The 14,824-nt window shown below is 32.0% G+C and overlaps 1 protein-coding gene and 1 non-coding gene across 2 annotated transcripts; one reads left to right on the forward strand and one right to left on the reverse strand.

Moving 5' to 3' along the window:
- Nucleotides 1-4,887: 4,887 nt before the first annotated feature.
- LOC110414964 (calcium-binding protein CBP-like) lies at nucleotides 4,888-7,232 on the reverse strand. The gene is made up of 5 exons (XM_021426387.2): nucleotides 6,677-7,232; nucleotides 5,665-5,711; nucleotides 5,402-5,577; nucleotides 5,267-5,285; nucleotides 4,888-5,166 (listed from the first exon to the last, which is right to left on the reverse strand). Exons 1-5 carry the CDS (start codon nucleotides 7,158-7,160, stop codon nucleotides 5,062-5,064), a joined length of 831 nt encoding a protein of 276 aa, XP_021282062.1. The 5' UTR covers nucleotides 7,161-7,232; the 3' UTR covers nucleotides 4,888-5,061.
- A 1,646-nt stretch (nucleotides 7,233-8,878) lies between these two features.
- Nucleotides 8,879-8,979, forward strand: LOC149527235 (U6 spliceosomal RNA). The gene has a single exon (XR_016351183.1). It is a non-coding gene; the product is annotated as a U6 spliceosomal RNA (small nuclear RNA).
- Nucleotides 8,980-14,824: the final 5,845 nt, after the last annotated feature.

A 14,824-nucleotide genomic window follows, 5' to 3' on the forward strand; every position in this document is an offset into this window, starting at 1 on the left:
TTTTTGTTAGCAAGCAAAAGTACACTACTATTGCTTAAGCTAGTTAATATTTTTCAATATTTATCTATTTCTACTTCGTTGTGTTTTATTATTTTTATATGTGTATATATATACATAAATATTTATATTTATATATATATATATATATATGTTTGAGATTGTTTAACATGTGGTATCAGAACTAGAACAATCTCTGCATAGTAATTTTGATGTATGATTTTAAAATTGTGTATTTATAATTTTTTGTATATTTCTAAAAATATTATTTTTTGTATATTTCTAAAAATATTATTTTAGAAATTATTTAGAGAATAATGAACCATATGCATTTTGATATATACTTTTGTGGAATTTCAAAATTGTTTAAATCCTTTATGATATATGTTCGTGAGTATTTGGTTTGTTAAAAACAAATAGATTTTTGTTTATATGCTTGAAGCATGATATTGCTATTTAATCAAATTAGTGTGCCTACTGTCATGTGCCAAACTTTAGTTGAATCTCGTGCGGCTCATGACACCTATCCCATGCTTGAACCATTTAGGCTATTTAAGCTCTATGTATTAAAAGATTTTTGAGTTTGTTTGCTTAAATTGTTGGGCTTTCATTATTAATTCGGCTTTTATAATTTTATGATAAATTGGGCTATTTGTTTTTGTTTTCTTAGTATATGGAATAAATAGATTTTGGACTTATTCTATTTACGTGATTTGTTTGGACTTATTAGTTGTTAAGTTGAATGGAATATAATGTGTCTAAAGTTTTGGACCAATAAAATTAGAAAAGATAAAACTCATTTGAAACAAACTAATATTGGATCTACTTGTGTTCTCTAGATCTATTTAGTTTGACTGTTTTGGTCATGGAAAGAGTTTAATTAGACCAAATTATGTTCATTTAAGTTTTGATCAAGACATTATCTGTATAATAAATTAATTAATATGTAATTTATGTTATACTTGATTTATGTATGTCTTGATTATTATTGTGATGTCATCTGATAGTATATACGTGAATAATTAAGATTATCCATAGCCTCTTAATTGTGATAAGATATACATTAAGTAAATTTTATAATATTTTATTTTGATCACATCAAGTTTAAATGACATCAATTTTCTTATTAAGCATGTTAGTATAAGTACTTTTACCCCATAGGAAAACTATTATATTTTTTATGATTAATTAGGATGAAATTGAAATTATTTTTAGTTCGTAATTAGCCCACAAGTATTAGAAAATATTAATAATTTTTAATTTCATCATATAAGTTATGAATCACTTTGTGTTATATTCTTTACCCGCAAGTAGATTTTGATAATATGTCAATTCATATATACTTTTTATTTGTCTTACGATGGTGAGATTAGCTTTATATTTGATGGTTTGTGCCTCATATATTATTAAGCTGTTATGAATATATGTGAATATCCATTATATTTTCTAATATCCAATATATCTCCCATATCTAATGTACATATTTATGTTGGTGCATCCCTATCTTCTGATTTCATTTAGTGTATATACATTCCTATCTACTAAGTTCATCCCCTCTATTTATGTAAATTCATTTTCCCTCCATCTATATGTGCCTGTGGATGGTTGTATACTGAAACAAGAAATAAAATAAAAGATCTTCTTACATTCTTACTACTTCTCTCTAATATTCTCTTTCAAAATTATATTTCACAACACGTTATTAACACAAGGCTCTAACAAACTGAAAATGGTATTTTTTTTTAATTCTTCAATCATTTATATTTTAATTTTGTATACCGTCCAACCAACTTGAAGTTGCCAACGGAACTTGAGCCTCTTTACGTCCCTTAAAGCGGTGGTGGGTCTTTGAGAATCCCAATAGTTGACACCTGAAGTTGTCAATACAAATGCAAATGGGAATCATCGAGAAAAAAAAAAAGATGTCCTATTTTGTTTTTCATGAAGACATGTACTGCACAAGTGTTCATTCTCAGGAAACTTAGGTAAATCAGTAACATAATTCATAGCTTCCATTCTCTTTAATGAAGGATAGTTGACATGGCCAAGTCTACGGTGCCACAACTTAGCATCATTAGAAACACATAAGTAAGCTTGATATTTAACTTCCATCCAATTTAATGGGAAACATTTGTTTCTCATCCCAGCGGTAAATAAATCATTTTCAGATGAATCAAAGACAGAGCAGGCCTTGTCTTTGAATAATAAAATAAATCCTTCTTCAGTTAACTAACCTATGCTCAATAAATATTTTTAGCATCTAACACAAAATGAACATTAAGAATAGACTTAATACCTGTAGCTGTTTCAACACTTATTGTTCCCTTTTCACAAATCTTTAGTAAATCACCATTCCCTATCTGCATAATTGACTTATAGTTTTTGTTTAGAGCCAAAAATTGAGATTCATCTCTAATTATGTGGTTGGAACAAGCACTATCGATAAGCCATGTTTCTTTCTTAATGGAGTTTTTTGGATTCCTTGCCATGAAAAGAAATTCTTCCACTCCATCTTTTTGCTCTGATATAGCAGCATTTTCTCCAGCTTTTGCACCTTTGTTCTTACACACTTTTTCAACATGACCTTATTGATTACAGTTAAGGCACTTCACATTGGGTCTGAATTAGCAAAATTTTTTTACGTGATTTCTCTTTTTACAGTAACTACAGGGAGGAAATTTCCCTTTCTCCTTACCTTGATTCTTGTCACCGTTTTTCTTTCCTTTATCCTTCTTTTCACTATCAGTTCTTTTGTAGTTATCACCATTTCTTCTATCCTTGACTCAAGCTATCAATGCCTCCCCTATATGGTTATCTTGCCTTAAAGCTCTTCTGTGTTATTGAGCTTGTAAGGCATTAACTAGCTCGATTAAAGACAGTGTTGATATGTTCTTAGAGTCCTCCAAAGAAGAAATTTTCTATTCAAACTTCTCTAGTAAACTCATAAAAACTTTGTTAATGATTCTTTTCACTAAGAAGCCTCAACTGGTTCACAACCTTCAAGAGTTTATTTGAAAATTCTTTAATGGTTTCCTCATCTTTCATTTTCAAACCTTCAAAAACCCTCAAAAAATTCAATACCTATATCTATTTGGTCCTATCACTATCATGGAACTCTTCTTTCAGCTTGTCCCATGCCTCTTTAGGTGCTTCATAAGTCATGATCTTTGTGATGATTGAATCTATCACAGCATAATGTATACACGACAGAGCTTTAAATAACTTAGCCACCTCTTCACTATGCTATTTAAGTTAAGCCATAATGGGGTTGACATAGCGCATAACCGATGGTTCTCCTCCAACTTCAACCACTTCCCACAGGTCAAAAATCTTTAGGTTAGTTTTCATGTTCACAGCCTATATAAGATAGTTTTCCTAATTAAAAACTGGTAGAGCGGTGGCATTATAAGTTGAAGAAGCCATACTTTGTAGCTTTTTGTTTGCAGGTGAGAAAAAAACAAAATGATGAAGGAATAAAGAGGAAAAAGGTTGATTTTTCTGGAAATTAAGACTCAATGCAATCCTCTAAGAACTCTTTTCAAGCTCTGATACCAAGAAAAGATTCATAAAAAGTATAAAGAAAGTTGTAGGTCAGATCTTGCTCAAGAAAGAAGGCTCATCTATTACCAATAAAAGAGACTCAACAAAGGAAATGAAGAAGGTTTTCTTGTATTAACCCTTGAAGTCCCATGTCAACTTACAATATAAAAGCAACAGACAAAATATTAAAAATAAGGAAAAGCAACTTAAAAAAGGTGCTGCACCATTAAGGTTGTCAGTTGTCCTTTGCTACAATTATGCAAAAGCTAACACGTTGCCCGACTAAAATGTAAAATAGCAAAAAAAGCTAAAATAACCAAAAGGTCTTTTAAATAACTATGTAAGTAGCAGATGAGGTCTTCTTTTTCAATCCCAATTTGATATCTTTGCTCCAAGTAGAGTATTGAACCAAATACTAACCCTCAACATAAATAACGCTTTCGAAAGGTTATTATGAACTATCATTTTGTCTCCATTTTGGTAAGCCTCTAAATAAGATCCCTATATCCTAACTTTCTTTCTTGTTCAATCATCTAAGATTGTCGAATTAGGAGTCTTTTGGAGAGAGCACTCAATCATAGATTAAGGTTTAAATAATTTGTGTAACTTGAAATTAGTAATAATTTGTTTTGGAATTATTTTAGACTTTAACTTATATATTGTCTAAACCAACGAGAAAAGCACAATTAGAGAAAATCCATCCTCTATAAGAAATACTCAACTAGAGAAAATAACCCAATATCATTATACTGTTATTAAAATATATTTTTTTTCACATAAAAATTTCATATCTCAATCAAACAAGTTCTCCGTTTAAAAAGTTTTAACATTTTAAAAAGCTAAAAGCCAACACCAATCCCATCTATACAAACTTCCAATATATATAATATGCCATGCTCGTGTATCAAGCAACAAATTGAACCGATCTCTACAAATTGTTTTTGTCAATTACCTAATCAAGAATATAACAACATATTAACCTTGTACCAAAATTAACTAAGCCCATAGATATCCATTAATTAGGTGAAACATCTATCTATATCCGATCACAACTACAACAGGTTTAATTATTTGTTACCAAGAAATAAAACGGCTTCGGGTCCAAAACATGCTTGATGGTAGCATCTTTCACTCCATTCTTAATGCGAACAGAGCCTTCCATCAATCAAGAAATTGATTGTTTGTACGTAAGAAAGAATATTAACAATAATAATCAGATGATTGATTAGTGTTTGCACATATAAAAGCATAGACAAAGAATACAAAGGGTTTGACTTCTTCTCCACTCGCACATGGCAAGCATTCAATCTATGTGCAAAATTTTCAAAACTCACATGGCATGTAGACAAATTGAACATGAAAACTGCATAATATTTTGCATTGAATTCAAAAGAGTGACAACACAAGTACTTCAAACGATTACGTTTTATTTTGTTATAGAAAGGAAAACTCTTAAGTGAACTTAAAGCAGGACTTGGAAGACCTAAAGGAAATTACACCACAAACGCAAAGCCTCATCAACACCTAAGCAATTAGGAATGGCAGAACGGTCAGCATGAAAGCTTCATATGTAAACGTCGCATTACCACTGTACATAGTGTCCTTCTCCTTGAATTTCTCAGTTAGTCCCTACGCACCAAAAAAGAAACCCATGATTCAAATTCAACTGCCATTAACCAAAACCATAGTCTCAAGTTAAAAGTAGAGAGGAAATAGAAAGAAAGCTTACTTTAACAGTAAGGCAGCACCTGCATCATAAAGAATTAGAGAGAAGAAAACAGATTAGTTGACATTATAGACATAAAAAAAATGAAATGCTGCATAATAATTTATATGTGAAACATATCATATACAGAAACCATACTCAATGAAGTTGTCATATTCAATGGCCTTGCTCTTGCCTCCAGTTTTATCAAACTTGGATACAAGCAAATCCAATACAACAGGAGAGACTGCAAATCCTAGACTCAGGAGTGCCTCTCTCAATTCATTGGCATCGACTTTACCACTCCTGTCCCTATCGAATTTCTCAAAATTGGCCTGCGACAAACCCAATTTTTTAGTCGAATAAACCCATACGTCGATTCAAGCAAAAAGAAAAAAAAAAAGTTTGCTCATGGAAATTACCCTCCAATTCTGAAGACTGTAGAACACTGCAGTGAACTCTTTAGGACCTGCATTATAAATTTAAAAAATAAAATTAGAGATGCATAAATCATATTGCTTAAGAAAATTTGAAAAATAAATACTGATAAAATTGTTATTATTCCACATAAAACTCGTGAACAATCGGACAATAAATACCATTACTCAATTTGAAATGATGCGCGTGACGTGAAATCACCCACCCCACTGCATAATATATTTGAGTCGGCAAGGAAAAGTAGGAGGTGGTTCAACAATTCCAACATCAAGAGAGGAAAATTAATGAACTTATTTCTGAAAAAATTAAAAAAAGTCCACGAAAGCCTAATTACGGATATGCTCCTGCAAGCACATCATCTTTAAAGACAACGCGGATCCCAAAATATATTTCTATAGGACCCACACCACGCGCCCCACTTTATCATGACACCACTCAGTAAGAGTTATTTAAGTCATTTCGCTGCGTGGCCCCGAAGCCGCCTGCTACTATGCCACGACGCAATCACCGGCGCGTACCCTTACATAGGCAAGGACCCATTCGAATACCGGCCTAAGTTAGAAGTGAGGCACTTACCCAGTGCACGTTAGACGCTACCACTATGTTTCCCGTGGTGAAAAGTTTTCTTGACAGAGAAGGAATTTCACAGTAACGCTATAAACGAATTAATTAATTGAATAAAAAACCTAATACTGGAATTGACTTTGAACTTGCTTTTAACTAAAGATTAAATGTCTGTATATGTATCTTAACCTACGCTACACCTACATTTCAATCTTAGTTTTCCTTTTTTATTACTATTATGAGAACAATTTACAACAATAATGCCAAACCTGGAGATTTTCATCTCACAATTTTGAAATTTTATTTTTATCTTAATTTTTCAATCAATAGAAAATTAACGTGATAATTCAATTGCAATTACGGCCGAAAAGCAGTGAAATTAATGGTTAATTAAAATAATTAAATAAAAAGGTAGGAATAAAAGAAACTGACCGATCTTTCTGGAATTGGAATTAGTGAAGAGATACATGAGCAAATGAACAGTTCTCAAACTGAAGCTTTGGTTATATGAAGAAAGCGCACTTTGCAACTCCTTATCATCAATAAACCCACTCCCATCTTGATCGGCCATTTGAAAGCAAGCCACGACATTAGGATCTGTCCCTGGCGGAAACGCCGACGGTACCAGAGCCGCAAAAGGGCTTGAGTAACCTCCTACAGGAGGATAGCTTCCACCGTGAACTGGAGGAGCGCCTCCGACACCGTGTGCCTGAGGCTTGTCCTTTGGCGGCTTCTCCCCAGGAGGGGCACCATAGGGAGCAGAAGGTGCGCCGTACGGTGCAGCGGCGTATGGGGTCCCGTAGGGTTGAGGCGGTGGCGGGGCGCCGGCAGTGTATGGAGGAGCGGCTGAGTAGGGCTGAGCGGGAGGGGCGCCGTAGCCGTAGCCGGGAGGGTGTTGGGGGTATCCACCGGACATGTTTAGAACAATTTTCTGGTACGAATGAGTTTCTGCTTGATTTTTTGCGTTGTTTGTTCTAAGTTTAGTTCAAGAATATTTATAGAGTTAAAGTTTGTCAAAGCACTTGTGATTTTGAACATTATTACAGGATTGCCATTGTTTGGTTATGCTGTTAAGTTTCGAAAAAAGTAGTGAGAACTTTGTACATTAAATAGTTCCACCGCGTGGATTCAATGTTTGGTAAAAAGTCTGGGGGCCAATTGTAGTGGGCGATGATTCATCGTTGACTAAAGAAGGTTTCATGGACGAAAATGCATTCAAATTAGATCAGGAAAATGATTTCAAAAATTCAAATCATTTTTCTCTTTTAAAGTCAAAAAAATCATGTAATCAACTAAAAATGAATAAGAAAATCCAAAATTAAGGAGAGAGAGCCAATTTCCAAGGCTAAACTCTTGCTCCCTTGCACCTCAACCCACCCGTGACTCTCACATCAATAAAAAAGGATTCGATGGGTTTTGTTTGAGTTGCTTTTAAATCATGAAAATTGGTTCTAAATGACTATAAAAAAATGAATAATTCAATTAGCATGAAAGTATTTTTTGATAATGAGAAATTGGTGAGCTTTATTATGATTTGAAAGACTAAATGTTTAATTTGAGATCAAAATTTTTGAGTTTTGGTCAATTTAAGATCAAACGTTTTAATTGTAACAATTAAGGGTATTTTCATTTTTGGTTACTTACAATTAAGGGTTAAAGTCAAAAGTATTTAACGCGTGTAAGGCATGCGTATGATGTGGATGTTGACTTATCACACAAGATATGAAAAGGTAATTTTGTTGAAAAAAAAATTTTTATCAAGTCAAAACAATTCAAATTATGACAAGGCATGTACAATTTTTTTATGATGATGTGTAACAATTAAATTTTTCAACATAATATGTAACAACTAAATCTTCAACATTGCATATAACAATTACATTTTTCATCATGATGTATAACAACTAAATTTTTCAACATAGCATATAATAACTAAAACTTCAACATGACATTTAATAATTACATTTTTCATCATGATGTTTAACAATTAAATTTTTCAATATCACATGTAACAACTAAATTTTCAACATGGTGTATAACAATTACATTTTTTAACATGGCATGTAACAATTAAATTTTTAATATATAATAACTAAATTTTAAACATGACATATAACAATCATATTTTTCAATATGTCGTATAACAACCAAATTTTCAACATAACATATAACAACCAAATCTTCAACATGGCATGTAAGAACTAAATTTTCAACACGACATGTAACAAAAAAAAATTTCAACATGGCATATAACAACTAAATTTTCAACATGACAAGCAATAATTATATTTTTAACATGACGTGTAATAACTAAATTTTATAATATGACATGTAACACTACATTTTTCAACATGGCGCTAACAAAGTTTTTTTCACAAAAAGTAATAATAACATTTCCAAACATGCCATGTTATCAGCTAACTCAATTTTCTATCGCGTATGATCTACACTACATTCACTTGTCAACTAAGCTTTTAATTGTAAGAAATCGAAACGTTTGACCCTTAATTGTTACAATTGAAATATTTGACCACTAATTAAAAAGTGTCCAAATGTTTAGCCTTAATTTGAATATTTAGCCTGATTTGAAATAATTTATAAGTTTTCTTCAATATTAAAAATTTATAAAAAAAAGATCCCTTCAGGACCTCTGATAAAATTGGAACAATCTATAGAGAAATTAGCATGATCCGTGCGCAAAATGACACACAAATTGAGAAATGATCCAAAAATTTGTAAAAAATAATTGATGATAATCTTAAGAAAAGAGAAATATATTTTTCATAATATCAATTTCACAACAAAAAAAATGTTTTCAAGTGCGACATCTAAAGACAAAAAATATTAGATTTTCAAAGGAAAAAACACTTTCACAAAAAAATTTTAAAAAATCTATTCCTGTTAAACAAACAAAGACATCATATAAGAATTACTATATTTCTTTATCTTTTTTTTTCAATTTTATAAGATTTTTATGCAATTACCTAATCAGAACTTTTTAAATGGGACTGTTATTAAATGAGGTTATTACATATGTAAGGTAATCCATATTAGGCTGATACGACAAGGTGGTTCCTTCCTAATTAATTTTAGTTTAATAGTTTTTATCGAACTGTCTTTCTGTTTGGATTTCCTTTATATATGTATATAAATAATAATATTATCATTTTTAATTAAGAACTAAGATATTTAATTTAATTAAATACTCTATTAATTATAGATCTTTACAAATTAACCATTAAGCATTCTTTTATATGGAAATTATTAAAACATTTTATAGAAGTAGAGAATCAAAAATAGGAATAGGAATCTTAACATAATGAGATAGCTTAATAAATTATATATATCACTACCTAATGATTTTCTTGTATTATGTGATAATACTTTTTCGAAAACAGGGTTCACTATAAGAATAATCAAAAGCTATTTCAACAATTCATAATTCACTTTGAAAAAAAAATTCTCATTGATGATGTCAATAAGTTAATGATAAAAATAAAATTAAACACTAGGTGTGTTGTTGAATTAAATAGATATTTGTTTGTTTTCATTTATTTATATGAAGATGATGACTGATTTATTTTAATCTATGATATTAAGATAATTTTTTGTCGTCTCTAATAATAGTTCAAGTGGTTCATAAAATATGGGAAAAGATAGCACATGTCAAGAGAAGAGAGGAGAAATGCAATGCAAAGACTTATGTTACTAACGTCAAAGACTATAAAAAAATATCTAGATCATGATCACAATTGAAATTAGATGTTTTTATTAACAATGAATGAAGAATTGATAAATAACAAAATTGATCTTAAAAAGCAATGGTATTAATTATTTTCATGCAAAGAAAGAGAGTGATATTAATTATTTTCGTCAAACTCCTTGACAAAGTGTAAAGAGGGAATTCCAAAAAATAGCAAATTTCATAATTTCAATTGAAAAATTGCCTTCAATATAAAGTTAACTGTTTTTTACCAATTTTTGTCATTTACTTAACAAAAATATCCTTAAAACTATTTTAAATAAATTAAATAGTTTGGATTTGTTTCTCCAACTATGCAAACAAATAAAATGCTATGTAACAAATGCCATCTAGATCTCTCCACTCTTTCAACTCTTTCAACTCTCTCTCGCTATCCAACTCTCTCAACTCTCTCTTACCATCCATCTTTCTCAGCTTTCTCTTGCCATCCAGCTCTCTCTAATTTTACTAGCAAAAAGCATAAATGACATCAAGATATATTCTTGGGTTTATTGATTTACATTTACAATAAGTTAATGGCTTGAAGTTATAAATGAATTATATCAATTAGAACACTACCCAAAGTTGTTAATGCCATGTTTACATGTAACAACTGCAATTCGCATTGACGTGTAACAAATCTATTGAACATGGTATGGTGTGTAACAACATATTTTTGTGCATGATGTGTAGTAACATTTTTTTGAATATGACATGTAGCAACACTATAAACATGGCATGTAACAAAATTTTCAAACATGGCGTGTAGCAATTTTTTTTTGAAAATGGCATATAGCAAAATTATTTTGAATATGGTGTGTAATAATATTTTTTTCAAAATGGCATGTAGTAAAATTTTTTTGAACATGATGTGTAACAACAATATTGTTTCAACATAGCATATAACAACTGTTTTTTTTTTAATTATGGTGTATAACAATATTTTTTTAACATGATATGTAGTAAAATTTTAGAACATCACATGTAACAACTTTTTGATAAATTGATTTTAACACTTATTTTTGTTACATTTCAGCGACGTGCCATATATGCAACTTGTGATTACACACGATGGTTATTGGGTCGACGACATTTACTAAGGTGATCAGCCATAAATACGATGAGTTAGGAATAAAGATATTGAAATGTTACACTTATTTTACAAAGGTTGTTTGCTGGCCTGCTAAAGCTAGTTGAAAATGTAGTCAGAGTAAATTCATAGAATCACAAAATCAAGCTACATTCATTGATCAGTATACCTGGAGGGCTATCACACCTAACTATCAGAGACAACAAAGATGTTGCGTTCATTCTGCTAGAGGAATAGATAGTTCTGACAATGTACAACACTATTAAGGAACGACATACAAATGTCATACCACACCTTAATCAGATGTATTCTACTTCACAAATACCACACCATTTAGTTCGTAACCCACAACAATGGCAATCACCATCGACGTATGCACATGAGTTTGTCCAGCGCGGTACATAGATGCCGTTCGTACAATAATTGGCTGTATAATTTCAATGAGCATGTGCATTAAACCAATTACTTGGTTTTGTCCAACTAATGCAACACTCAAATAAAACTACAATGGGTTTAATGCAATTTTCAAACAACACTGTGAAGCTTGACGATGACGCTACATCTGTTTAGTGCGAAAACAATTGCTTTAAAGATGATTTTGATGGCAGGCATAATGACTATTTAGAGAACAACTATGATAATGACAATGTTACTTCAAATTACAATCATGTTGAAGTCGGTACAGAACATGTCAAAGATGTTTAATGCGATAACTCCATTTACAATAATCCCATCTTTAGTGACAACGGGATTATTTGCCCGATACATTCACCAATAACAATGTTGACAAAAGAGTAAATATAGGGATATCTCGTCTATACCATATTCCAAGTGCAAATATGTTCTCTTTTCAAATAATTACCACCGAGGAGTCCACATCAATCAATGACTGCCTATATCAAGGAAAAATATTTTCCTTTAAAGTTGAATTGAAATGAGCTTTAAACATGTTGGCATTAAAATATCAGTTTAAGATAAAAGTTAAAAGGTCATGTTGCGCTCGTTTTGAGGTTGTTTTTAAGGACAAGGCATGCAATCAAGCTACTCATGTGTACTATTGATGATTTGCAAAGTCAATTTCGGTGGTGATTGTTTGAAAAGGTACACACGTGTACTATTGATAGTTTACAAGGTCAATTTCGAACAACAAGTGTAAAGTTAATTGGTCAACTTATGTCTTCCAAGTTTTAAGCTATTGGAGTAGCATTGAGACCTAAGGACATAATGGCATAGATGATGGTTTAGTGGGGAATACAATGCTTGTATGGTAAAGCCTAACAAGCGAAATAGTATGTAAAAAAGTTTGTTTTTGGTCCCTTAAATGAGTCATTCCAATTCCTACCCTCATATTTCCATATTTTGGAACATGAAAATCCTAATGTAGTCACAATAATGGCTACTGATGAGGCACAATAATTCAAATATTATTTTTGGGCATACAAGGCTTGTATTCGAGGGTTTAAGGCTATAATGCAATCTTTAGTTGCTATTGATGCCCCATACATGAAAAGCAGATTCAAAGGCGTTTTATTTGTTGCTGTCTGCAAAGACGTGAACAAGTTCGCATATCAGGTTGCATTTGACATTGGCCACGTTAAGGATGAAGAGTTGTGAACGTGGTTTATTACAAAATTGTGTCGTGCTATTAGTTGTCCTAAAAACACAATGTTTATTTTTCATTAGCATTTTGGCATTAAGAAAGCGGTTAGAAATGTGAATCGAGACGTGCACCATGAGTTATGTATTACCACTTCCAAAAAACTAAAAAAAAAAAAATTCAAGCGTGATGACTTTATAGCAATTTTCACCATTGCTTAAGACTGCTACAAGGTATTCGATTTCAATAGACATATGAACCAACTAAACAAATTCACGTGGATGCCCATGCCACCCTTGTAAGATCCAACATTGAGAAATGTGTTAACACGTGTCTGAAACATACAAAGACAAAGGCCAATCACCATTCTAATCAAGTTCATTGGAGACATATTCCAATGTTGGTTCTATGATCGACATGTGTAGGCCATTAATGTGAGTCGGACATCAGCCCTTGGAGTACCAAATAACTATAAACATAGTTCAATGAAGCACATCATTTTGAAGTTAATCCTATCGATCTAGTAGAGTTTCAAGTTAAAGACGAGAGGAAGGACGCAGTAGTAAACCTATCCATGAAAACATGTTCATGTCAAGAGTTCCAGACTGATTTCTACCTGCAGTTATGCCATTGTGGCAATAATGTAAAATGATCTATGTTTCTTATTTGATTTGTACAAATATCCATATTTTTTATTTACATTCACTATGATTTCATTGTCTTCGCAATAAGTGCAAACATGTAGTCGTTAAATTTTGCTCAAACTACTACAAGACTACCTTTTAAATGAATAGGTTATGTTGGGACCATTTGGCCAATTAGGCAACACAGTAACTAGGACATCCCCCTTGATGTGAAAGAAATTGTTGTTTTGTCACCACGTTAGTGAGGTCAAGTGAGAAAACCTAAAAGGAAAATGATCCATCGACTACAGAAGGCAATCGATCATAAAGATATTTACAATGCAAGAGGTACAATCATAATAAACAAATTGCCCAACATTGTTTACAGTTTTATCCACAAATTTGCCACCATTTTCAACTTAGTTGGCACCTGAACAATGATGACGACCAAAAGTATGTTCAACTTGTAGACAACCCGATCACACACACAACACCTATCCAATACAAATGACAAACCTTGAGAACGTATGGGGTCTTGTAGGCAAAGATAGTGGCTCCTCCTAACTACATGTGTTAGATGTTTTCAAAGAGTATGTAGGCTAAAAAAGGCCAGTTCAGTTGTTGATAATTTTTTACTTAATCAAAGTGGCTCATATGGTAAAAGATCCAAATTTAAAAAGTATCTCAATAATTCTAGTTTCTTTTTGCAACCAAAGTCCTTTTGCTTACAAGGAAAATTAAACAAATATGTGAGATAGAGTTAAAGAAAGCCATATGCAATTCCTTAAAGAAAACAAGTTATTGTTGATGGAAATAAGTAGACATCTTCAAATAACACTATATCATGGTCCAAAAAATAAAACCATATTCACCTCCATACGTAATCGTCCCACTATGAACAACACCCTTATGAGGATCCTAAACGGTTTTATAGAGATCTTGGATTATTTCATCTCAAAGAGATTGTACAGAGATTATTCCTCAATACTTAATTACCTGTGGCCAATGGAAACATCCATCATGGGGTCGAATTTCAATCCTGCCACGAGACAAAATTCACACTTGGAGAAGCATGCCTCGGTCTTGCCTATGACAAACCAAAACTCATGCTCCATTGCGTTAGGTTCATTGATTCTACGCAACATGATGCTGTACAGGAGACGAACACAAAAGATGGCTTATGGAAATATGTTCCACAACATCTCAAAACAAGTATCCTTCACTACATCATACTCCTTTATCTAGTGGAGCATGTTGCTTATGACTGCAGGCGCGACCACATGCATTAAGTGTTAATGGCGATGTGGAAGGCCTAGAAAAACAAACAAAGCTTCAAGGTTTCATCATCTATGGAAACCATGTACAACAAAAACAGTAATGCACATGTAAGCTACATGCCATGAATAATAATGTTGTTACATGCTATGCAAAACAAGTTAAATGTTGTTATGCCATGCCCATATTATCTCCATGTGTTAAACACCACTTTAACAACATTTGACCTAAATGGGCATGACGTCTAATATCT

The sequence above is a fragment of the Theobroma umbraticum genome, unplaced genomic scaffold, assembly GCF_002168275.2.
Source record: "Theobroma umbraticum cultivar Fairchild unplaced genomic scaffold, ASM216827v3 scaffold_147.0, whole genome shotgun sequence".
Taxonomy (NCBI): Eukaryota; Viridiplantae; Streptophyta; class Magnoliopsida; order Malvales; family Malvaceae; genus Theobroma; species Theobroma umbraticum.

Excerpts from the sequence above, each read along its gene's own strand:
- LOC110414964 (XM_021426387.2), bottom strand. The coding sequence starts at position 7,160 with ATGTCCGGTGGATACCCCCAACACCCTCCCGGCTACGGCTACGGCGCC. Across the intron at positions 5,712-6,676 it reads TTCCAATTCCAGAAAGATCG|GTCCTAAAGAGTTCACTGCA; the intron begins GTCAGTTTCTTT and ends TTTATAATGCAG. Across the intron at positions 5,578-5,664 it reads ACAGTCTTCAGAATTGGAGG|GCCAATTTTGAGAAATTCGA; the intron begins GTAATTTCCATG and ends GGTTTGTCGCAG.